This window comes from Eurytemora carolleeae, unplaced genomic scaffold, assembly GCF_000591075.1.
Source record: "Eurytemora carolleeae unplaced genomic scaffold, Eaff_2.0 scaffold1333, whole genome shotgun sequence".
Classification (NCBI taxonomy): domain Eukaryota; kingdom Metazoa; phylum Arthropoda; class Copepoda; order Calanoida; family Temoridae; genus Eurytemora; species Eurytemora carolleeae.
The window spans coordinates 68694-90569 of record NW_019397220.1 but is presented as its reverse complement, the minus strand read 5'-3'; the positions used below and the strand labels follow the sequence as shown (position 1 = coordinate 90569).

The 21876-nt window shown below is 34.9% G+C and overlaps 1 protein-coding gene across 1 annotated transcript in view; it reads left to right on the top strand.

Annotated features, from left to right (window-relative positions):
• The window catches only part of LOC111712828 (trafficking kinesin-binding protein milt), a gene marked incomplete at its 5' end in the record, with an annotated part of 23072 nt that extends 1257 nt beyond the window's left edge, over positions 1–21815 (top strand). Inside the window, 25 exons of the mRNA XM_023487565.1 lie at positions 484–539; positions 4160–4280; positions 4693–4746; positions 6523–6670; positions 6948–7061; positions 8390–8506; positions 9324–9634; positions 9913–10190; positions 11035–11347; positions 11697–11871; positions 12168–12332; positions 12630–12748; positions 13111–13282; positions 13481–13654; positions 14080–14239; positions 14763–14872; positions 15194–15304; positions 15654–15775; positions 16803–16928; positions 17338–17437; positions 17886–17989; positions 18633–18797; positions 19004–19131; positions 19942–20044; positions 20708–21815. Of these exons, the coding sequence (XP_023343333.1) occupies positions 484–539; positions 4160–4280; positions 4693–4746; positions 6523–6670; positions 6948–7061; positions 8390–8506; positions 9324–9634; positions 9913–10190; positions 11035–11347; positions 11697–11871; positions 12168–12332; positions 12630–12748; positions 13111–13282; positions 13481–13654; positions 14080–14239; positions 14763–14872; positions 15194–15304; positions 15654–15775; positions 16803–16928; positions 17338–17437; positions 17886–17989; positions 18633–18797; positions 19004–19131; positions 19942–20044; positions 20708–20910 (3749 nt within the window). The remainder of the gene's footprint in view (positions 1–483; positions 540–4159; positions 4281–4692; positions 4747–6522; positions 6671–6947; positions 7062–8389; positions 8507–9323; positions 9635–9912; positions 10191–11034; positions 11348–11696; positions 11872–12167; positions 12333–12629; positions 12749–13110; positions 13283–13480; positions 13655–14079; positions 14240–14762; positions 14873–15193; positions 15305–15653; positions 15776–16802; positions 16929–17337; positions 17438–17885; positions 17990–18632; positions 18798–19003; positions 19132–19941; positions 20045–20707) is intronic.
• Between the last annotated feature and the right edge of the window lie 61 nt (positions 21816–21876).

Below are 21876 nucleotides of genomic sequence, written 5' to 3'. Positions count from 1 at the left end.
GGGGGGGGGGGGTTTCAGTTCTTTACAACAAAATCAAATGACAGAAGATGGCTTAAATGTCGTCTTCATCAACCTCAGTTTTATGGGATTTACTGATGGACGTTTCTTATGACAGCTTTTATGCCTTCTAACGCATTCTTTAAATCGATGGATATTAAGCATAGTTGTACTTTCTATCAATTTTAAATTTCAATGACATTCCAATGTAAGTTAGTGATAAGAAAATAACCTGGATAACGATTAACATACGATATTACTTTATTATTATTATATTTTACTTTTTCAAATCCAAAATTTTCATTTTTAAACAGAGTTGACAAAATCTTAATTATTATTTGTTGCTTATTTTATCACGGAGAAATTTATTTTTGTTTAATTTATTTTATTTTTGTGCCAGGTTTGTGAGTTGCAGAGTAGAGTGCAGAAATATACTCATGAAAATGATGATCTGACTGCAAACCTTAGAGTTTATCAGGTAAATAGATCCTAGAGTATATCATGAAAATGATGATCTGACTGCAAACCTTAGAGTTTATCAGGTGAATAGATCCTAGAGTATATCATGAAAATGATGATCTAACGTCAAACCTTAGAGTTTATCAGGTAAATAGATCTTAGAGTATATCATGAAAATGATGATCTGACCGCGTGAATATACCAAATTACCAACAATGTCAATTAAAACATCAAAAAAAAACTTCTTACTGCCAACTAACTAGATTAACTAGCAACGAAATATTAAATAACTGGATCCGATACTAAGCCAAGGAATCTGCTGCAGAATCATTGGAGGAAATTGTCAGAATTAAACACTTTTCAATCTATAAAAAACGACGAAATCTGTTTGAGTACCGTTGTAATCGGACTCCTTCAAACTATAAACTACGTTGAAATATTAACATTGTGAACTAAACTTAACTAAACTTCTGGTGAGAACTAGTTAGTTGGTAGAACCTGCAGAATTCTTAAAATAAATGTGGTTTATATGTGAACTATTTTTATATTCTATCTATCTATCTATCTATCTATATATATCCATCTATATCTATAAGTATTGTTGTTAAACCATGTTTATGAACTGAAGAGGAGCAATCTGAAACAATTTGTATTAATAAATATAAAAACTGAGAAGCTGATCTGATTATTGCTTTATAGTTTTATCTACATCTATCTATATATTCCTCTATCAATCTATATCTTTTTATTTATTCCTCTGTCTATCTATCTATATATTCCTCTATCTATCTATATATTTTTATTTATTCCTGTGTCTATCTATCTATACATTCCTCTATCTATCTATATCTAGCTATATATATTCCTTTGTCTATCTATCTATATATATCTATATAAATAATGAAGTTTTTATTAGTAAATTTTTTTTGTTGGTTTCCTTTTTCTTTGCTCCTCTAAGCCTAGCAAGGGGCCGGCAGAATCGGCCCTGAAAATCACGAGGGGGGGGGGGGTTAGACCCCGTTGCCCCCCCCCCTTGTATACATCTCTGCAGTAGCATTATATGGTATGCAAGATTTACAATTTGATCAAATTGAAATTTCAAAATTTCATTGTTCATTTTCCCTTTTAATTCTGTACATTGTTTATTAATTAACAAGGTACATGAACAATGTATTTACTGCATTATGTCTAAAACTTGAAGTTTTTATCTAAAATTTCAATCATTTTGTGAAAGAATTGTTTTTTTTATATTTATTTTACCTAATTAGGACCAGAATAGAACAAGAACAATGGTACAAAATAATGATAAAACACAGGAAAACAGACATCCTCCCCCCTCCCTAGGAAATGATGTTTGATTAATTCTTTCTTTAATAAACCCATCGTGTCAGATTTTGACACGTTTTTGGAGCTTTTTTTCGCAAGCCTTTCATACATTTTGAAGGCTTAACTGTTCAATATCATTGGTGGATTTCCATGATTCTTTTATTTATTTTATTCTTACCAGCCGTAAAACTTTTATTCGCGCCCCTTTTCTTTTAACAAGTTTAGTTGTTAGCCGTTGAACTTTAGCTCATAATTTTCGTAAATCGTATTTCGTGGATTTTTATTTAATTAACGAATTTAAATTTGAATTTTTTAAATGCACAATTTGACCGTCCATAAACCTTCCTGATAGTTAATGGACACAAACTTAAAAACAGAAAACCAATAATAAATATACACTAGGTGTAGATGATAAAGATAGTTTCACGTTATGTCACATGTGCAAAGTATTTTAAAATATTCTTATTATAAAGTTCTTCTAGGCAACAGAACTTGATTAACGGGTTAAGAAAAAAGTGTGGATAGAGTTGCACGTTGTCAATTTTTTTAGTATTTACGATGATATTAGTTTAAACTAAGTTGATCATTTTTTGCATTTATTAATTCCCTACCATGATTAAAATCTAAGATTTTTTTTTTAATTTGGAGATAGTTATTTTGCAGTTTTATTGAGAACTAGCTTGGGAACCCAGCCTTGCCCAGGTTACTCATTGTTACTCCCGCCGTTTACCCGCACTTGGTCGATTTAACTGGAAAACTAAGTTTTCGATATATAAGTCCATCTACTCAACTTAGAATCTCAAAAACAAGCTAAATACATTCTCGTGGCTCTCCCGAGTATCCCCAATCAAAATTTGAGGCAAATCGGTCCAGGGGTTTCTAAGTTATGATCGGACAAACAAACAGACAGACAATACACAAATATATGCCTCCATCCATATATTAAACTTGATGTGTGAAGTGCATGGAAATATTTCCTCCTGGGTTCTACTTCAATTGATAGATAAATATACAATTAATGGTTTAGAAATAATGTGGTCTTAATTTTAGAGATATTAGTCCGGGTTTTTATTAGTCAATTTGAACTTAGCTTTGGGGGTAAGTTTTAAAAATAGATAACAAACCAAAATCACGGACTAACTAAGCTTCAAGTTGATGGGTTTCCCAAAAACTGAATAGGTTTAGCGGTTATGTGACATTTATTGGATACAAACAGACAGACAAGCCAAATTTAGACACGTATATCATGAAAATATAACAGTATACACAGACAATGTCATGTTTTAAAATAGTATGTGGTTTATTCTCGTCTTTATTACTACTTACAGGATTTCTTTTGTACTCTGCGTATTTTTGCTAAGTTTTCGCACGTTGCATAGACTACGTGCATGCACAATTCAGACTTCCAGACGATAGTTTATATGTCTGGGTCAGAGGGAGGGGGGAGGGGATTTGGCAGAATTATGAAATTATGAATAGTGTTTTTTGGAATTTTACAACTAAACTAACTTCTCCTGACGAAATAAACATTCCCGTTATTACTGCCGTTTTTATTTTTAGGATTATTTAGGATTTCAAACTATTCTTATCATATTTTTAAGGATTTCAAACTGTTTTTATCATAACAGTTAATCATTATTTGAATATTATTAGGATGATGCTTAATCTATCTTGATATTATGATCAAAATCATTTAATTTTTTATCATTTTTATGGTCATAATGATTTTTAAGGATTTCAAGCTGTTTTTATTTCATAACGGTTAATCAATATTTGAATATCATTATGATGATTTGATTGCTTAATCTTTCTTGATATTGTGCTCAAAATTATTTTTTTTTTTTTTTTTCATTTTTATTGTCTTAATGATTGATAATTGATTTGATTATGTAGACGTAATTTCAACTTTCCAAGAGTTTCTCATTGATAAAGAGGAATGTCCAATACACAACTGTATCTTAAAAGCCTTTGTCTGACCAAAATTGGTGGAGTAATCCATGTTTTTCTTTCTTAAAAATAGTTTTTTTTCTATCCCGGGTGATGATTACTTGCTACAGAAAGAATGATAAAAATGATGATATCTTCAGATAATGGATGAAAGGATACCGTTGTTAATCGGACTTAAACCTCTTCACATAAAATTGTGTGAACAGTCCATTCAAATGATTGATTGATGTTTATTGTGATTAATAAGATCAACTTCATCTAGTTATGATTGATTGATTGATAGATTGATTGATTGATTGATATTGATTCGATATTAATTCAATATCAATCAAACTCATAAAAATAATAATGATAATAACTAGATGAAGTGGGTCATGTTAATTATTGATTGATTGATATTGATTGGTTTGTATTGATTGATTTCTTCTAGGAGACGCAGGATGATTTAACGACGGAGCTGTGCGACCTGAAGGACAAGTACCGGGAGGTGGTAGAGCTGCTCCGGGATACCCAGGAGCAGCTGAGGAACAGCAGGAAGAGAACTTATCCAGGCGGGGGTTCATCTGGGACTTATCAGGGTCAATATTGTACAATGTGCACCCGAAAAGGCTGCACTAAAAAACAAATAGTTTCTTAGTTTAAAAAACTTTAAACTTAAAAGTCCGTAAAAACTGCCACAAATAGCATTTGAATCCAAAAAATCTTCCACGAAAATTATTTGAATCCAAAAATGTTCCACAAATATTAGCTGAGTCAATAAATAGTATTATTGTTTATAAAATTGGCCACAAATATTATCTTAATTAAGATCTGCCTTATATGCTTGACAATTTATTTAGTTACGTCTAAGAAATCGCCACGAAATAATTTCGTAGTCTAGTAAACTGCCACCTGTTAAATTGCTTAGCATGGTCTGTTTATCTTTCTAATTCCAAAATGTGCTAGATGAACCCCTTTATCCAGGGATCGGTAAACATTCAGTCTCAGGGATGTTTTCTCTTCCTATTATACCTTCAGGTGAAAATATAGAACATGTTTAAATCCTCAGAAATACAGGGAGGTAAATCCTTTTTTCTGGCCACTCAGTGGGTTGGAAGGGATGGGGGTGGAAAAAATAAAAAAAATAATAAACGGGGTAAAGAAGCAAAAGAATGAGAGAGGGGGGAAGAGGTCCAAAAAGAATGAGAGAGGGGGAGAGGTCCAAAAAGANGAGAGGTTCAAAAAGAATGAGAGAGGGGGGAGAGGTCCAAAAAGAATGAGAGGAGGGGGAGAGGTTCAAAAAGAATGAGAGAGGGGGGAGAGGTCCAAAAAGAATGAGAGAGGGGGGAGAGGTTCAAAAAGAATGAGAGAGGGGGGAGAGGTCCAAAAAGAATGAGAGAGGTGGGAGAGGTTCAAAAAGAATGGGAGAGGTGGGAGCGGCTCAAAAAGAATGAGAGAGGCGGGAGAGGTCCAAAAAGAATTGATTTTTACTAAAAAATAAAGAAAAATTAGAATTTAGAGTTTAAATAAGTTGCAAAATATATCTTACACTTTGGAAAATAATTCTTTTGGCAAACCATCATAATTTTTTTCTTGTTTAAAGCTGGAAACTTTCGATTTACACTTGGTATTTTAAATGAAGATTAAATTAATCTGCAGATTAGCAAAAGATTAAAATCGAGATCAAGCATTGATCTCACTCTATATCCAAAATACAATAGTTAAGTTCCCAGCTCAGATACAAGACAAGACTTGAATGAGAAAGAAATGTTTTTTTTTACACCCAAAATTGAGACCGAATTTAATTAATCTGAGCTGCGTCACTACCGTTCGCTGGTTCAAATTTGAACCTCTGATTCAAAATTAAAAAATTAAAGAAGGATTTGCATTCAAATTATAACCGGAGGAAAGCAGTTTAGTTAGTTATAGACCTGGCTCAAATTCTTTAAATGTAACACTTTTTTTTACCTTGTGCTATTTCACTGTCCTTGAGGAATGCATGATCCTCTGACTAACAATATTTTTTTATTCAGCACATTTGTTGTCACGCAATATTATTATTTATTGTTTTAATGATTTATTGATCAAGTCTGGTCTGGAATTTTCACCCATCAAAGACAACCAGAAGGTTTTAAATAAAAGTTAGATTAATAATTATTAATTTTATTCTAAATGATTTGTTAATTCGTAGATTTTATCATAAAATTAAATATAAGATTGATTAATAATTATATTCTAAATAATAAGTTTATTCGTGGATTTATCATAAAAAACATAATATAAATAAACACTATCAATATTATAAGTACTATGTTCTTCACTCTACAAAGATTTTCACTTCCTTTTTTGGCTTTTGAATGATTCTGAATTTTAACCAAGTCAGACTCTGCAGATCCCGAGGCGGAATTTCTCTTGGGACAAATTTAATGAAATGAACTGGTAACAAATCTTAAACTTTGAATCGGTGCTTTAAATTTGAACCGGTGGTTGGTTGTTCAGCGTCGCGTCGTAGCTCAAATTCATTAAATTTGATCCCTGTTAACAAATTTAATGAATGTTACGAAGTAGCAGAACTGTTTGTAATAAGTTAAACCATTTTTTTTTTGAAAGAGAAGTGGTTTAACTTATTCTACTTAGTTTAAATACTTCTCAGGCGTCATTGAAATTTGTCCTTGGTATAAAAGTTAGGCCCGTGAAAGTTTTTGAAAGGGGAGGGGCAAAGCCCTCTTACACAACAAAAAAGCGCTTCTTTTACAAAAAAATTGGATCTCCCAGTTACGGCCCTGGTGTAAATTTTAACTGTTAAATTCATAGGTGGAGGTGGCTCAGGTCCTGACTCTCTGGCTGCTGAAATAAACTCCTCCCTCAGCTGTAAGAAGAGCTCTAGGAACATGTCCAAGGTGGATTCCGAGATATCAGATAGTGAATCAGATATTCCTATCCATGGGTCATCAGCATACAGGTATATATAATACTTGACCTGCAGTAGAATACAGGGGTGTAAAATTTTAGGAATTAGAAAATTTAATTTTGATCAATTGGGGAGGAAAATTAGAAATTGGACATTAAAGTTTTTACATCCTAAATCATCATAAATTTCTTTAAAAAATTCAGAATTCTGCTATTTTCCACTGAACATCGTTTGCTTTAATTCAGCAAAATGGGGGTAATTCTTAAAAATATACACCCTTGTATTAGAGTTGAGGTGTGTTCATTCATTTCTATTATTTTGTTACCAGGAAAGCCGCGAGAACGTACAAAGCTATTGCACGAGGACAAGTGAAGAAGGATAAGGAGATGAGTTCAAGTAAATCCAGCGTTAAGTCCGCCTTTCAGTCCTACACAATATCCAGGTATTAGGCATAGGAATATCAAGCATTAAGTCCGCCTTTCAGACCTACACAATATCCAGGTATTAGGCATAGGAATATCCAGCGTTAAGTCCGCCTTTCAGTCCTACACTATATCCAGGTATTAGACATTGGAATATCCAGCGTTAAGTCCGCCTTTCAGTCCTACACTATATCCAGGTATTAGGCATAGGAATATCCAGCGTTAAGTCCGCTTTTCAGTCCTACACTATATCTAGGTATTAGGCATAGGAATATCAAGCGTTAAGTCCGCCTTTCAGTCCTACACTATATCTAGGTATTAGACATTGGAATATCCAGCGTTAGGTCTGCTCTTTAGTCCTACACTATACCCAGGTGTTAGACATTGGAATATTCAGCGTTAGGTCTGCTCTTTAGTCCTACACTATACCCAGGTGTTAGACATTGGAATATCCAGCGTTAGGTCTGCTCTTTAGTCCTACACTATACCCAGGTGTTAGACATTGGAATATTCAGCGTTAGGTCTGCTCTTTAGTCCTACACTATACCCAGGTGTTAGACATTGGAATATTCAGCGTTAGGTCTGCTCTTTAGTCCTACACTATATCTAGGTATTAGACATTGGAATATCCAGCGTTAAGTCTGCTCTTTAGTCCTACACTATATCTAGGTATTAGGCATAGGAATATTCAGCGTTAAGTCTGCTCTTTAGTCCTACACTATATCCAGGTGTTAAACATTGGAATATCCAGCGTTAAGTCTGCTCTTTAGTCCTACACAATATCCAGGTGTTAAAATCTCTACTTCAGCGCCTTCACCTCATTGGTTAACTTTTTTCTTAATTATTGTTCTGTGGAACTCCAGTATGTCTATTGTCTACAGATTTAAATTTAAACCCTTCAATTTAATATTATTATTAATATTAATGATAATAATATTAGTTTATTAATTTTATATGGAATATTAAGTTAAAAGTGATCAGCCTCTTCAGTGCAGGCATTTTTTTCCTTACATTAAAAAATCAAAAACTTTTCGCAGAATTTCTTGTTGTTTAATGCTCAGTTTTCAATGTGAAATAATACATTTTAAAGTAACATTTATTCATACCGATCATAAATTCTAGCTATTTAAAATTTTTATGAAGAAACGTTTTTTAAGTAGTTTGAATTTTTCCTCTCTTTAAAGGAAAAACATTTTCCCCTGGTTTCAACTTTTAAAAGTTATGGAATTCCAATTTTGAGTAAATTTTTTTGACACTACAACTTTTTCCTGCAACAAATAAAGTTCGTAGAATTTTAAACAATACAAACTGTCATGAAGAAAGTTTTTTACAATTATAAAATGTTCAGGGAGAACAGTTTTTCCCCTGATTTTGAAGAGTTTGAGTTTGCTGGAAAGAAGCTTTATGATGATATTGAGGCCTCTGATGATTCTGGACATGGACGGAGTACAGAAATGTCAGGTACGCATTACACATACAGGGTATTCTTTTTAATAAAAGAACCCTTTATAAAAACATCCTGTAGAGTTGGACAGCGTTATTATCCGTTTAGAACTTATAGGATTATTGCTTGAAGGAGTCTTAAAAGAAAAATCTACAAACTCGTATGTAATTCAAAATTTTATTCTATTGTAAAATATGCAAAATTTTGACTCTGAACGAAGCAAAATCATGAAAAATCGTCTAAGCGTATATTTCTGTCTGAATCAAGATTGTTCAATAAAAGCAAACCTTTAGAGAATACAATTTTGAAACACGTTACTTCTCAGATTGTTTGCCGTCTCCTGAGCTGAAAACTTTAGAATGGGATATCCCTAATCCCGATCTGTTAATTAAACTGGAGATTAATAACAAGAGGAGAACAAGCAATATTTAATCTGGAGATTAAGAAAAAGAGGAGATCAAGCTTTGATCTCGATATCCACCATTCTAAAGTTTTCAACTCTGAAAGCCTATAAATCCCGAATGTTAAAAAACGGAGAACAACAATGCCCATCTCTATTTAAACCAGGAATATATATATTCAAAAAAAAGAGTTTCGTAGGTTAAAAAACCAGACAATTTATTTATTTTCCCAAATTAGCCATAAAAACCTATCAGTGCTTCTTGATTTTTTAAAATATATACCGCGCGCTGCAAGATTCCGAATGCACAAGTCAAAAAAAATTGTATTGAAAAAAATCAAAAATGATTTTAATATTATTTATTTTAATTAATTAACTCATAATAAAAATTTCAGAAATATCTAATAAATATATTATCAAACTGAAAATAAGTTCCAGAGATTTTTACTATTTATATTTTATCAGATTACAGTCTAGTCAATACCCGGTGCCAGAATTTGACCTCGGTCATGAGCTCCAGCAGGCCCTAGGTCCTGAGGTCAGCCTAACCTCCACCTTGACCTCCACCCGGCCTCACTCCAGCCTTAGTGACTTCCCTCTCCCTGGATATATGTCGGGGACATCCTCACGACCTCCGTCACGACCGGGAGAGATGTATTTGCCCCTCCCACGGCCTCAGCATGGATTTGTTCCCTACGAAGACCGGCCTCAAGATCAGAATGTTGAAGTTATTGAGGTTCAAACTGTAGGTAAGTCAGAGGTTGGGCTTAGAACCGGTTGTTTTGCAATTGCAATTAAAATTTAAAATGGACAAGAGTGCAAGCTATAAGTCCTAACTTCATTCCACGCTCCTAAACACCTAATTTGATTTGAATCCAAAGGGACCCTGTAGTTAAGTAAATGCTACAAGGATTCACACCTATTTCTGAAAAATAAATCTACGAGGTGTAATCGTAAGTTTACTTTTCACGAAGATAATCGTTCAGTTTTATTTTCAAATTTTTATTGGAACTTTTTTTTCTTGAAGGAGTTCTCCGCCCTCCTTCCTTCCATCTCAGCTCCTCCCTCCTCCAATCAACGCCCCTTGGCTCTGTCCCAGGCAGCACTCAGGGGAAAGTGGGTGGATCCTTGCCTGCCACACCCTCTGGAGGCGGGGGAGGGTTTGATGCCCCAGTTGCTGGAGGACATCCTGCCCTGGGAACAATTCCCGGCCGACGATTCAGTGAGAAGATTGAGACGACTTCCCATCGAGAATCCTCAGATTTTGACGAAACTGAACCGCTGGGTCAACTCACTAACACACAGGTAAATGAAAGTAACAAAATAATGTTTACATAGATTTGATTTAAATACTAGCCTCAAATTCTTATTTGTAAATCCCCCATTGCCTGCAAATGGTCCTTGTATTAATTGTAAGTCTCCCACCCCTTAAACCCCTTTTATACAAATAGTGGGGGGGGGGGGTTGAATACTGACCTAAAATCCCAATTTTCGAATCCCTACATCTTTTCAGATGCATGGCGTAAACTTTTATATTTCAAACTAAAAGCAATAAGTATTCATAGTTTGAAATGTCAGAGGTCTTCTAAATCAGGTTGCAAATATATTAGGGTGGGAAAATGAAGTGTGTGACACGTGTTCATTTTCCCTAGAAGAAAATGTTTCTTAAATTCATTTTTTGAAGGAATTATCATATGCAAGATCAAATGAAGTTGAAATACCCTGTTCTACAAAGGATTATTTATTACAAATAAATAATTGACTGACTTTGCTTGGTAGGTGGGGGGCGGGGAGTTCAGAAAATACCTACCCCTTTAATATCCTTACGCCGAAACGCACTGTTTCCAGATTCCTCTTTATTTCAAATTTTCTTGGTTTTCCTTTTCAATTCTCTGAACTGTTCACGGTGTTTCCATCTTCTTGGAGTAATTAAACCGTCTTGTTTCAAGAATTGACAGATTTCTCAGCGCTTCTAAAATATCATTGGCACTGAGTCCAAGCTTGGATTAAATACATGTCATCACCATCAATTCTTAAAACTAAGCACGAAACTTTTCTTAGTTTTTGTTCTTAGTAATCAGCTGATAAACTGTAATTTAGACTTTTGATTTTTAAAATTACGGGATTAAATGTTTTTTTATCTGTTCAGGGCTCCGGTTTGGATAAACTTCCATCTGGCTTTGGTCAAGCTCCATCCGACTTTGGCCAAGTTCCATCCGGTTTTGGTCAAGTTCCATCTGGTCTTGGCCAAGTTCCATCCGGTTTTTGCCAAGTTCCATCCGGTCTTGGCCAAGTTCCTAGTGATCCTTACAACTTGAGTTCCAGAGGGTTTGATGAAACCAGTTCATGTGCGGATCAACCTCTCACCCTCTCCTCTCTACCCAATCAGAGTTTAGGACGGCTGGGACAACCTCCTGTATCATCCAGAGCAGGGCACAGTGGAATGTCTCGAATGTCTCTAGGTATGTTTGTTTTTCCTATCATTACTAAAATCTAGCTTAAACGCCCTCTTTTTACTCTTTTCGGATTGAAGGATGACCTGTTAGGTTCTTATCTAACCTATATTATATATATAAAATTTACCAATTGTTTTTGTTAAATTTCTTAAAGGGACTGTAAGCGTTATTTTTGAACCGTGAAGGCTTAATGGTGATGTTGTTAAAGGTGACTTTGCCATTTTTCATGGAGGGCCCCTAGAAATTACGCTTATTATTGTGTTACGTTTTATAATTCAAGTTTTTTAAAAAGTGGATTTTCACGGTCCATGTCTATTTTTATTTTAGTACAAAAAAGTAATCTTGATAATTATAGGACAAGGAGGTTCGGGTTCTCCTTTCTCCGGGCACTCTAGAGCATGGGAGGAGAGTTCTCTTCACCAGGACCTGGAGTTTGATCTGTCTGAGCTGGGCTCAATATCAGATCTGATGAGTGAGGATGAAACTGAACCCATCCAATCCTTCTCTCTCACTTCTACAAGTCTATCCAGGTAGATATAGAGAAATTGAAATAAAGAAACTGAAATAAAGAAATTGGGTATTTTAAGAAAGTGTACGCGAAAATGAAAAGTACAGGGTTCTTTGATCTGATATCGAATAATATATTCATATTCATATATTTATTCAACTACAAAGCATGAGATATTACAAATAAGCAAACACAATATAAAACTCAAATCTATTTTAGCCTATTTTCCTTTATTTTTTACAAGGAGGAGGAATTTAAAATGATTTTTTATTTTATTTTGTTGTTTATTTTTTATCTGCTTTATTATTTTTTTTTTAGACGGATAGATTGTCAGATAGTTGGAGGGGACAGAACCGGATCCGGTATTTCCGGGTTATATTCTACGGATAACATATCCGGGATATCAACCTTTGACCCGGAGGAATGGAGTTTCAGTGATCTACGAAGCTCAGGAGTCCAGAGTCTACATTTACAAGCGGACAGGTCGGTTAGACAACTTTTTCATACAGTGCATGGACCAGAAAACAGTGGAATAGTAAGACGACATTTGAGCAATCTTGAAGGATATTCAATGTTTATCGGAAAATCATAATTTGGGTCTAAAAGGCGTCCTCTTATTCCACAGTTTTATGGTTTTCACTGTACGCCGCAAAAACTTTTTAATCCGTTCCGAACGATTAAAAGAAACGTTTTTTTACTTAAGAGTTGTGAATTTGTTTACTTTGGAACGGTTTTGATCCTTTTATTACTTCTTCAATTGTTATGATTTACTACTTTTAGGACACCGGCAGCTGGATTACAGACTCGAGGATCCGGATCCAATGCCCGGATCCCGGATAGCGGAGTGACCAGCGGAGATTATACAGAGGATCTATCTGCAGCACAAAGACAGGATCTAGGTGAGACTGAGAGTTATGCAAAAAAAGATTTATGAGTTTGGTAATATTTATTGCTTTCTCCATTTTCACGTCAAATGAACTGTAAAATTTATAAAGCGACCCTCTATGTTTATTTTTTATTTATTTATTCATTTATTTATTCATTCATTTATTTATTTATTTATTTATTTAAGGATGGCAATGTCTAATTTACAACGGCACCCATAAACGCTTTGTCTGTTTGTATGATGTCGATGTTTTTGTAAACTATTAATTTTCTTTATGGTTTCTCGGCTAAATTGACTTGACTGTTATAGATTGGTGATTACTATCTTTGCATAGAGAAAGACTGAATTTCGTGTTTACAATATTCTAATTGTCAGGTATGCCGGATATAGATGCTCTGTCAGACGGAGGTTTCTGTGAGATGGGAACCTATCCTGGTATTCAGATCTCCGATAGGCCCGGAGTACCGGAGGAGCTGGCATCTACCCTCCGACATCTCAACCTCAAGGAGGTGGAGAGAAGGAGGAGACTTCTATCTAATAATACTAGGTCTGTTTTTACATCCTCCTCTTATTGCTTTCCCCCCCCCCATTCTTTTTTTTAAGTGGAAACAAATTTGTTTTTGAAGAGTTTAAATAAAATCTAGTTTTATAAAGGATATTAAAGATTTTCCAATCCTTCTGGAGCACACAATCCCTTAAATGATGTTTTCGTTTCGTATTATGAGTGAATAGTACATTCGTTCAGTTTTGATGTTGCGGAGTGTGCCGGAGATAGTGAGATTGCTGGTTTTGAGACGGAAGAAGAAATCCTACCCTACGGCGTTGAGGTCTTCAATCCACGCTACGCCTTAGAGGTCTCGGATCCACGGAGTAGAGAGCAGAAAGGAGTATTCTATACTCAGGAGTCAATTAGATCTAGGCAAGGGTACATTTTTTGTTGAAGATAATTTCCCCTCTCACCCTCTTCAAATATCACCCTCCACCCCCTTGTTTTTAAGGGGTTTATTGCTCATTATAATCCCCCAGATTTTAATAGTAAATATGTAAGCTTTTTGGTTAGAATACACTGAAAGTTTCATTTCCGGCATTTTTTTAATAGAATCTTTTTTTTCCTTTTCCATTCTTATTTTTCCATTAGTTTTTTCTCTAAAAGTATTTAGATGAAGGTGGATAACTTGCAAGTTGATGTTTTTTTGTTGTTAAAAGGAAATTTTTCAAAGTTTTTAATGCTTAAGTCGGGAAATTTTTTTTTTTTGAGTTTTAAGTTTCTAAGAACGTTGGTGCCCTCCCCTCCCCCCTACCTCCATAAAACATTTCTTAAAAAATATATGTCTCTTGGTCCAGGAACTCGAATAGCTCGTTGAGCGGACGGATCCATAGATTACCGGATAAACTGAGAATAATTAAACCTCTGGAGGGATCTCTCACCCTTCACCATTGGAGTAGGCTGGCCACGCCTCATCTAGGGGGCGTTCTAGAGGAGAGGTTGGGAGTAGCTATCAAGGTATAATTTTTTTTAAAAGGGACTGTTCGCGTGATTTCCAGTGACCCTCAATGCAAAGATGGCAATGTCCGATTTACAACGGTACTCTTAAAAGCTGTGTCCCATGGATATCAATGTTTTTAATTTTGAAAAATGGTTATTTTCGATTGTTGTTTCTCTTTAAAATTTAGAATAACGAAAGTATCTTCCACATTATTGATGAGATAAAGGTTTCAAATGTACTCTTGTAAATTGGGCAGAATTGCCATCCTTTCATGGAGGGTCTCATGAAATTACGCGAACAGGCTTTTTAATGAAAATATATGCATGGAAATGGAGAATGCATTAAATTACGGATAGGATACGGGCTAAAAGGACGGGACTGAATGGGAAAAAACAAGACAGTTAAAGGACGTTATAGGATAAGAAATGACGGAGAGGACCCGAAAGGACGGGACAAAATGACTGAAATAGGACGGAACGGTTTTAGAATTGAGAACAAAATAAAATAATCCAGGGTAGAGACTAGAAATATATATTCCAGGGTAACCCTAAGGTTGGACTGGCCCCCCTGGTTGACCTGTATAGACTAGAAGAGGATGAAGAGGAGAAGGATGGAGAAATGATGCCCCCCAGTGTGAGAGAAAACACAAGGTACCCCCCTCTTTGAAAGGCTATAAACTATAAAGGGAACACACAATGTCTTAAAAAAATAATGAAGATATTCTTGTTTTTCTTTAAAAAGATTGTTTATTCAGTGGGGTTTCTTTTGAAAAGGGACTTGCATCAGAGAGAAGGAAGGGAATAGACAAAATTTTGTCCATTTTCAAGAGAGATAAATATCTTCCTTATTGTTCGAGGTTCAACATATCATAAGACAATCCCTAAAATTTTTATTCCTCTTTTATTTCTATTTCTTCCATTTTGTGTCCACTCAATAAATTTAGAAAAGTTTTAAGTTTTAATATTATTTAGAACTTACAACACGTTGACAAATAGTACAGTTCTCCACCCTGACACCACTATACTCTCCTCATCCTACTCGACGCAGATATCATCAGGATTTAATACCAGGGATAACAGCAGGTACAGTTTACCTGTCATGTATATTTACTTGAAAAATCCTTTACCCTCTCCCTCTTCTATAAATTAGACATTATTAGGTTTGATTCTCTGATTTGGATGACTTTTCATAGATTTCTCCCAATCTTAAATATCTCTCTTTTTCTTATCTTATCTTATCTAATAACTTTCTGTTTTTATTGTTCAAGACTTCTTATTAATTAAAGACATTATTTATATATTTTTTGTTAATGTGCACAATTAAAAAATTTGCCAATTAGGAGGGTTTTTTAAGATTAAGAAAATTGAATTTTTTTATTATTTCCGGGATGTTCACCCAAATTTTCAAATTTGTATACAAATATATGTTTAGACCTACCTCCCGAATGAGTACGAGGAGTAACTCAGTTTGTGAACCAGGGAGTAGGACAGGGTTGTATTCTGTCTCCTCAGATCTAGGGTTAGCCAGGATACTCAACCAGAGGAAGATATCAGGTTAGTTTGTGAACCAGAGAGTAGGACAGGATTGTATTCTGTCTCCTCAGATCTAGGGTTAGTCAGGATACTCAAACAGAGGAAGATATCAGGTTAGTTTGTGAACCAGAGAGTAGGACAGGGTTGTATTCTGTCTCCTCAGATCTAGGGTTAGTCAGGATACTCAACCAGAGGAAGATATCAGGTTAGTATGTGAACCATGGGGTAGGACAGGGATCTATTCTGTCTCCTCAGATCTAGGGTTAGTCAGGATTCTCAACCAGAGCTGAGGAAAATATCAGATTTACGCAGACATTTATAATTTGTAAACAAAATTATTTTAGAAATAAAAGTCAAGATAACCCTTTAATTGATATTTTCAATATTTAACTAGAAAAATAAAGATGAATCTTATTCAGGAAAAGATTTAAGGTCGTCGTTGTCAAACAGACATGCCACTTACGTCCCTTTGATAAGATTTTCTAAATAAAAATCAAACAATTGAAAAAAATTTAAAATTTTGTGATGGTGATGGACCAAACCTCTGTAAAATAAAAAAGTAGATGTTAGTTTCACATTTTATTGAAATTATATTTCGGTCCAGGTTGACCCTCGTCAGGTAAAACGATATAATAAACATCAAAATCGATCATAAAAAATGTTAAAACCCACAAGAAAATAAACAAACAAAAAGATTTTAAAAAAATGGGCCGTTACTCCGGAGGTTACTCCAGAGGTTACTCCGGAGGTTACTCCCGAGGTCAAATTTCAAGTTGTGAATACTAAGATCAAGCGGTTATCTGTATCTTTTGACCCCTGCAAGTACTGAATTAGTTCCTGTTGTTTGAACTCATGAGAGGGATAACTAAAATTTCAGGATATAGGGTAACAAATCAAAAGTTGTCATATTGGGTACCGAGATCAAGCTTTAGAGGCACTTTTTGACACACAACTTTTGACCTTTCCTCAGTGTAGATTTATGTAATTTAACCAAAAAACGTAAAAAATGATCTTAGTGCTTACTGATTAAAAGGTCACTATTTACTAGGAGTACGTAGATCTCAGCTGGACTTATCTTCAAGTTTAACTCCAAGTGTACTCAACTCTCCAACTAGTTCAAGAAACCTGTCTCCAACATGTACTCCACCCCATACTCCAGAGGAAAATTTACCAGGTAAGCGTTTAAGGTTTTGACAGTGCTTAGGATCCATTTCATTTTGATGCAGATCCATGTCCTGAACATTTCTTTAAAATTTTCAGATTTTTTGTTAAAAAGAAGAATTTTCAAATCATTTATCTTTTTTTTGTGTGGTAAAACTTGAACCATTCAGAAATAAAGAATTCTTTCATAACCTCTCTTTTTGGGATTTGAGAGCAAACAGATTTTTCACAGTTTTCGTTGATATTTTCCCCCTTGGATCCGCATCCGTGGATCCGGATCCAGATCCAGAAGTCACAATGATGCGGAACCAATGGATCCGGATCTTATGTTTTTTTTACTCTTCGGGATTGGTGTACAGTTTTACTCATAGGTTCTGCGGATGAAGACTCTACGGGGTTGGTATATAGTTTATATTGCTAAGGTTCCCCGGATGAAGACTCTACGGGGTTGGTGTACAGTTTCTTCTCGTCCCTGAAAACTGCACTCTACGGAGAACAAAAAAAAGAAGAAAGAACGCATAGGTTAGAATTATAAATACTGAGAAGTTTATTTTGCAAATTTTATTGATTTTTTTTTATTTTTTTTTCAAGGAACTCGGACGTATTTTCTAGTGAACCTTTAACTTAAGAGGCATTTTCGATTTGCAACGGTACCCTTTAAAGCTTAAACGAGATCTATTTTTGCTTCTTTTTTATCATGAATTGCGGAATTCTTCTTGAAAAAAACATTTGAGAAAATTGTCAGAATTGAATACTTTTCAGCTAGATCAATGACAATATTTGATACAGTATTCATCAGATCAAGTGTTGAAAGGGTACGGTTGTAAGTTGGACATGCTACACGACCAATGGAGGGTACACTTGAAATTACGTCTACAGTATCAGTTATAAAGCTAAGAACTTAAAGAAAGGAATTGGAAATAGATGAAATAAATAAAATAGATGAAATAGCTAAATATTTTTCTTGTAGGCACAAAAGAAAAATGGAGGCTAAGAGGGTAAAGCTAGGTATAATGGAGGCTGTAGAGGAGGCTGGAGTAGATCATCTACTCTCAGACAGAGAATCAACACCAGGTAGACAAAGTTGTTAAACAGAATTTTCATAACAGTCATTGTTCATCCGGGGAAAAGGGCTTAAATCGTCCTACCCCCCCCCCCCCCTCCCTAGAAAAAGGCCTCAGAGTTATAGATAAAGGGTTGCTTTGCATGTTTATATTTATTTTACAAAGCCAGCTTATTGGAAAAAATCTTCACAGTTCCTGTATAAGCGCTAGTAAGGTTTGAAAAAAATGTCAACACAGACGTAGGAAATTGTGAAAAATATTTGTTTTTGTTTCTCACAAATGTTAATATGGGACACATGTCTACATAGCTTGTCTGTGCTTGTTTAGGTTTTTTTTAAACACCGACCGATCTTTTTTACCGTCCTCCTACCCTATGCATAAAAAAAAATTGCGAAAATTCCATTGAATTACTTTTCTTCAAAAGTCAATAAATTTCATGGTGATATTGTCAAAAATGTGAGTGCTAGTCCGAAAAAATGTAGGGGAAGGTTGTCAAACGCCCCCCCCTCCCCCCAGTCAAATACTCCTAAGCTAATTAACTTGAGCAGATAAAATATCGCACGGAGATGAGGGGGGGGGGGGGACAGGGGCAGGGGTTAAGGATTTTATGTTTTTAAATTACATAACAAAACAAAATATTTCCCGTATTCTAGGTTCCCTTCCTTCCTTATCCATTGTAAGGGGAGAGGAGCCAACTAAGAAGAAAGAATCTAAACCTCCAATTCTCTCTGATTTTGATGCGCGCTATCTCGGCGCTCTAGACGATTTTGACGAATTGGAGGATATCGAACCTGGGTGCTTAACCTTATCTAATTCAGGTAGGACTTTGTTTACATTAAACATGAATTCTTCCATTTTTAAGTTTGTATTTAAAGAAAGAAGATGATGTATATTGGATATATCATGACTTCTTGATCAGACAAAGGTTTAAAAGCTACCAATTGTGAATCGAACATGCTACTCTCTAAATGTCGGGTCACTAGTGATGATGTCAAAGTCCCTTAACATTTGTTTGAATATCTAGATGGCTGGAAGAGTACTGAAGACTACACAGCAGCTTGGATCGGTCAACTCACCGTACCTTCTTTAACTGTGACAGGGAGACCAGGACTAGAGAAGAAAACCTTAGGAAGTGTACCCAAAGCGTCCCAGGTATTGATTCCTAAGGTATCCCAGGTATTGGTTCCTAAAGTATTCCAGTTATTGGTTCCTAAAGTATCACAGGTATTGGTTCCTAAAGTATACCAGGTATTGGTTCCTAAAGTATCCCAGGTATTGGTTTCTAAAGTATGCCAATTATTGGTTCCTAAAGTATCCCAGGTATTGGTTCCTAAAGTATCCCAGGTATTGGTTCCTAAAGTATACTAGTTATTGGTTTCCAAAGTATCCCAGGCATTGGTTCCTAAAGTATCCCAGGTATTGGTTCCTAAAGTATCACAGATATTGGTTCCTAAAGTATCCCAGGTATTGTTTCCTAAAGTATCCCAGGTATTGTTTCCTAAAGTATCCCAGATATTGTTTCCTAAAGTATCCCAGGTATTGGTTCTTAAAGTATCCCAGGTATTGGTTCCTAAAGTATCCCAGCTATTGGTTCTTAAAGTATCCCAGCTATTGGTGCAGTTCCTCTCTGGACTTCGGAGTCATCGAAAGAATTTACATAATGTCGTCTTTTTTAATGGAACTTATACCAATATACATAAATCTTATTATTTGTCAAAATAAATAAATAGTGCATGAAATATGCAGGAAGAGTTCTAAAGAAATCCATTCAATTATTCAATTAAAAACTAAATATCTGCAGCATTCCGTTATCTGTAGGTTTAGAAGACGGGATTTGATAAATTTTTTCCATTTTTCCAAAGTTCTGGGTTAAACTGTTTGCGCCTTCAGCTTGTGCGACCTGAATGCGCTTTCTTGATATCCTTCCTTTAAATCTTATTTCTAGATAAATACCTTTTTTAGGGTTCTAATAAGCTAAAGGTTCCAGCCGGCCTGTATGCTATGGGAGGACGGGGGCCGGGCAGAATTGTTTCTCCGGGGGAAAGACGACCACACAACTTTTCAGGGAATTCAATCTCAATATTTTAAAATCAGGTCTTATAGCTAATCAATAAAAGACTTAACACCTAAAAACCTTTGAATGTTAAATAAAACTGAAACGATTTTAACTCTTTTATAGATAGAAATAAACTTGGCAGCGATCGATTTCGGATTTATTTCGGATTCTGTCAATACATCTTAACATTTTTTACGAAAAATCCCTTTACGGGACCTATTTATAAGTAACCCTTAAAGGGTGTGTAAGCGTAATTTCAAGTGACTCCATGCAAAGATGGCAATGTCCGATTTGCAATGGTGCCCTTAAAACCTTAATCTGATAAAAAATGAGAAAGGTACCGTAGTTTTTTTTTACTCGTCATGTGTTTCTCCATTTCTTCTTATAAACAAAGAATGTGCCAGTAACTTACAAGTTACGCAAATGAAAATACACGTTTAAAGTAAACAAAAACATGGATCATACTTGATCAGACAAAGCTTTCAATGGTAAATCGGGCATTGCCATCTTTGCATGGAGGGTCACTTGAAAGTACGCGTACAGTCTCTTTTAGCTTTAAAGTTGGTAATAGGACGTCCTTAAATGTCTGATATGACATGCTAAACATTTTTAATTTTATTATTATTATTTCTTTCCAAGTTTCCGTCTTGAGATTGGATTTTGATCCCGCAGGGTTGGGAGTCCCAGGACATGCTGGTACAGGAGCTGTTGGTCAAGCAGTTGGACCTCGTCGTGACCTCGGGACTATCCCGGGAGCCTCCAGCTTCGACCTTGACCTAAACGTGACCTCGGAAGAGTTTTCACTACCTCGAAGCGAGAGTTTTGTCGGAACTTTAACAAACATGTTCTTCGGCAGAAAAGGCGGGTTGTTGTGAAGAAATCCGCAAAAACAACGTTTTCGAATTTAAGAAGACATTTGTTTCTGTGTCTCTTGGTAGTTTTGTTAGTATGATTATTAATTATTTAGAAAATTTTAATGTTTTTGCTTAGTAAATCTTAGCAATTATTTATGTAAATATTTTGTAAATATTTCATATGATATTTTTAGCTTTATGCAGCCAAGCCTTTAGCTCAGTTAAACCTATGTTCCCTTCTGTTTGCAAATCATTATGTGTGGGGACAAAGGCTTTTGTGATAGATGTAGGCACTAGGCATTATATAATTTAGCTTGGGTTCAGTTATTTTATCATATGTAAGAGGAGCTTAACCAGTTATATGTACTTAGACGAATATTCATTCTAGAAATTTGTATCGATATTTTTCATTCTGCTTCCACTGTTTTTCCTGAAGGTTTGTAACACTTTTTACACCTTTAAGGGACATATGTTGTGATTCCAAGGGACCCTTCACGGGCAGTGTCGATTCACAACGGTGCTCTATCTTGTATCTGATCAATAATTTGAAAGATATCGTTTTTTGGTCTAATTCTGACAATAAACATCTACAATGAAAAATGCTACGTTATAAATGAAAGAATTATGCACACACTCTACAGTCCCTAAAATAATATGGAAAATGTCAGGAAAATTCATGGTAAAATTATTTTAAAAAGAGCATTTTTGTAAACTGTCAATTTTTCTTTCAAAAACTGGAAAGTATGATTTGATCCAACTGTAAAAATGTTTATAAAATTATGGTGAACTTGTTTCGGTGATTTAACATAACAATTATTTTACTCTAGATATTTCTAAATTAATTATCTAACCATATATATTTACTTTGGAATATGCAGAAATTTAATATGAAAATTGTTAAGTTTTGCAATAAAATTACACAACGATGAAATGAAATAAATAATGTACGAGTTAAGAATAAAGGGTTTATACCCAAACCTTCAAAGA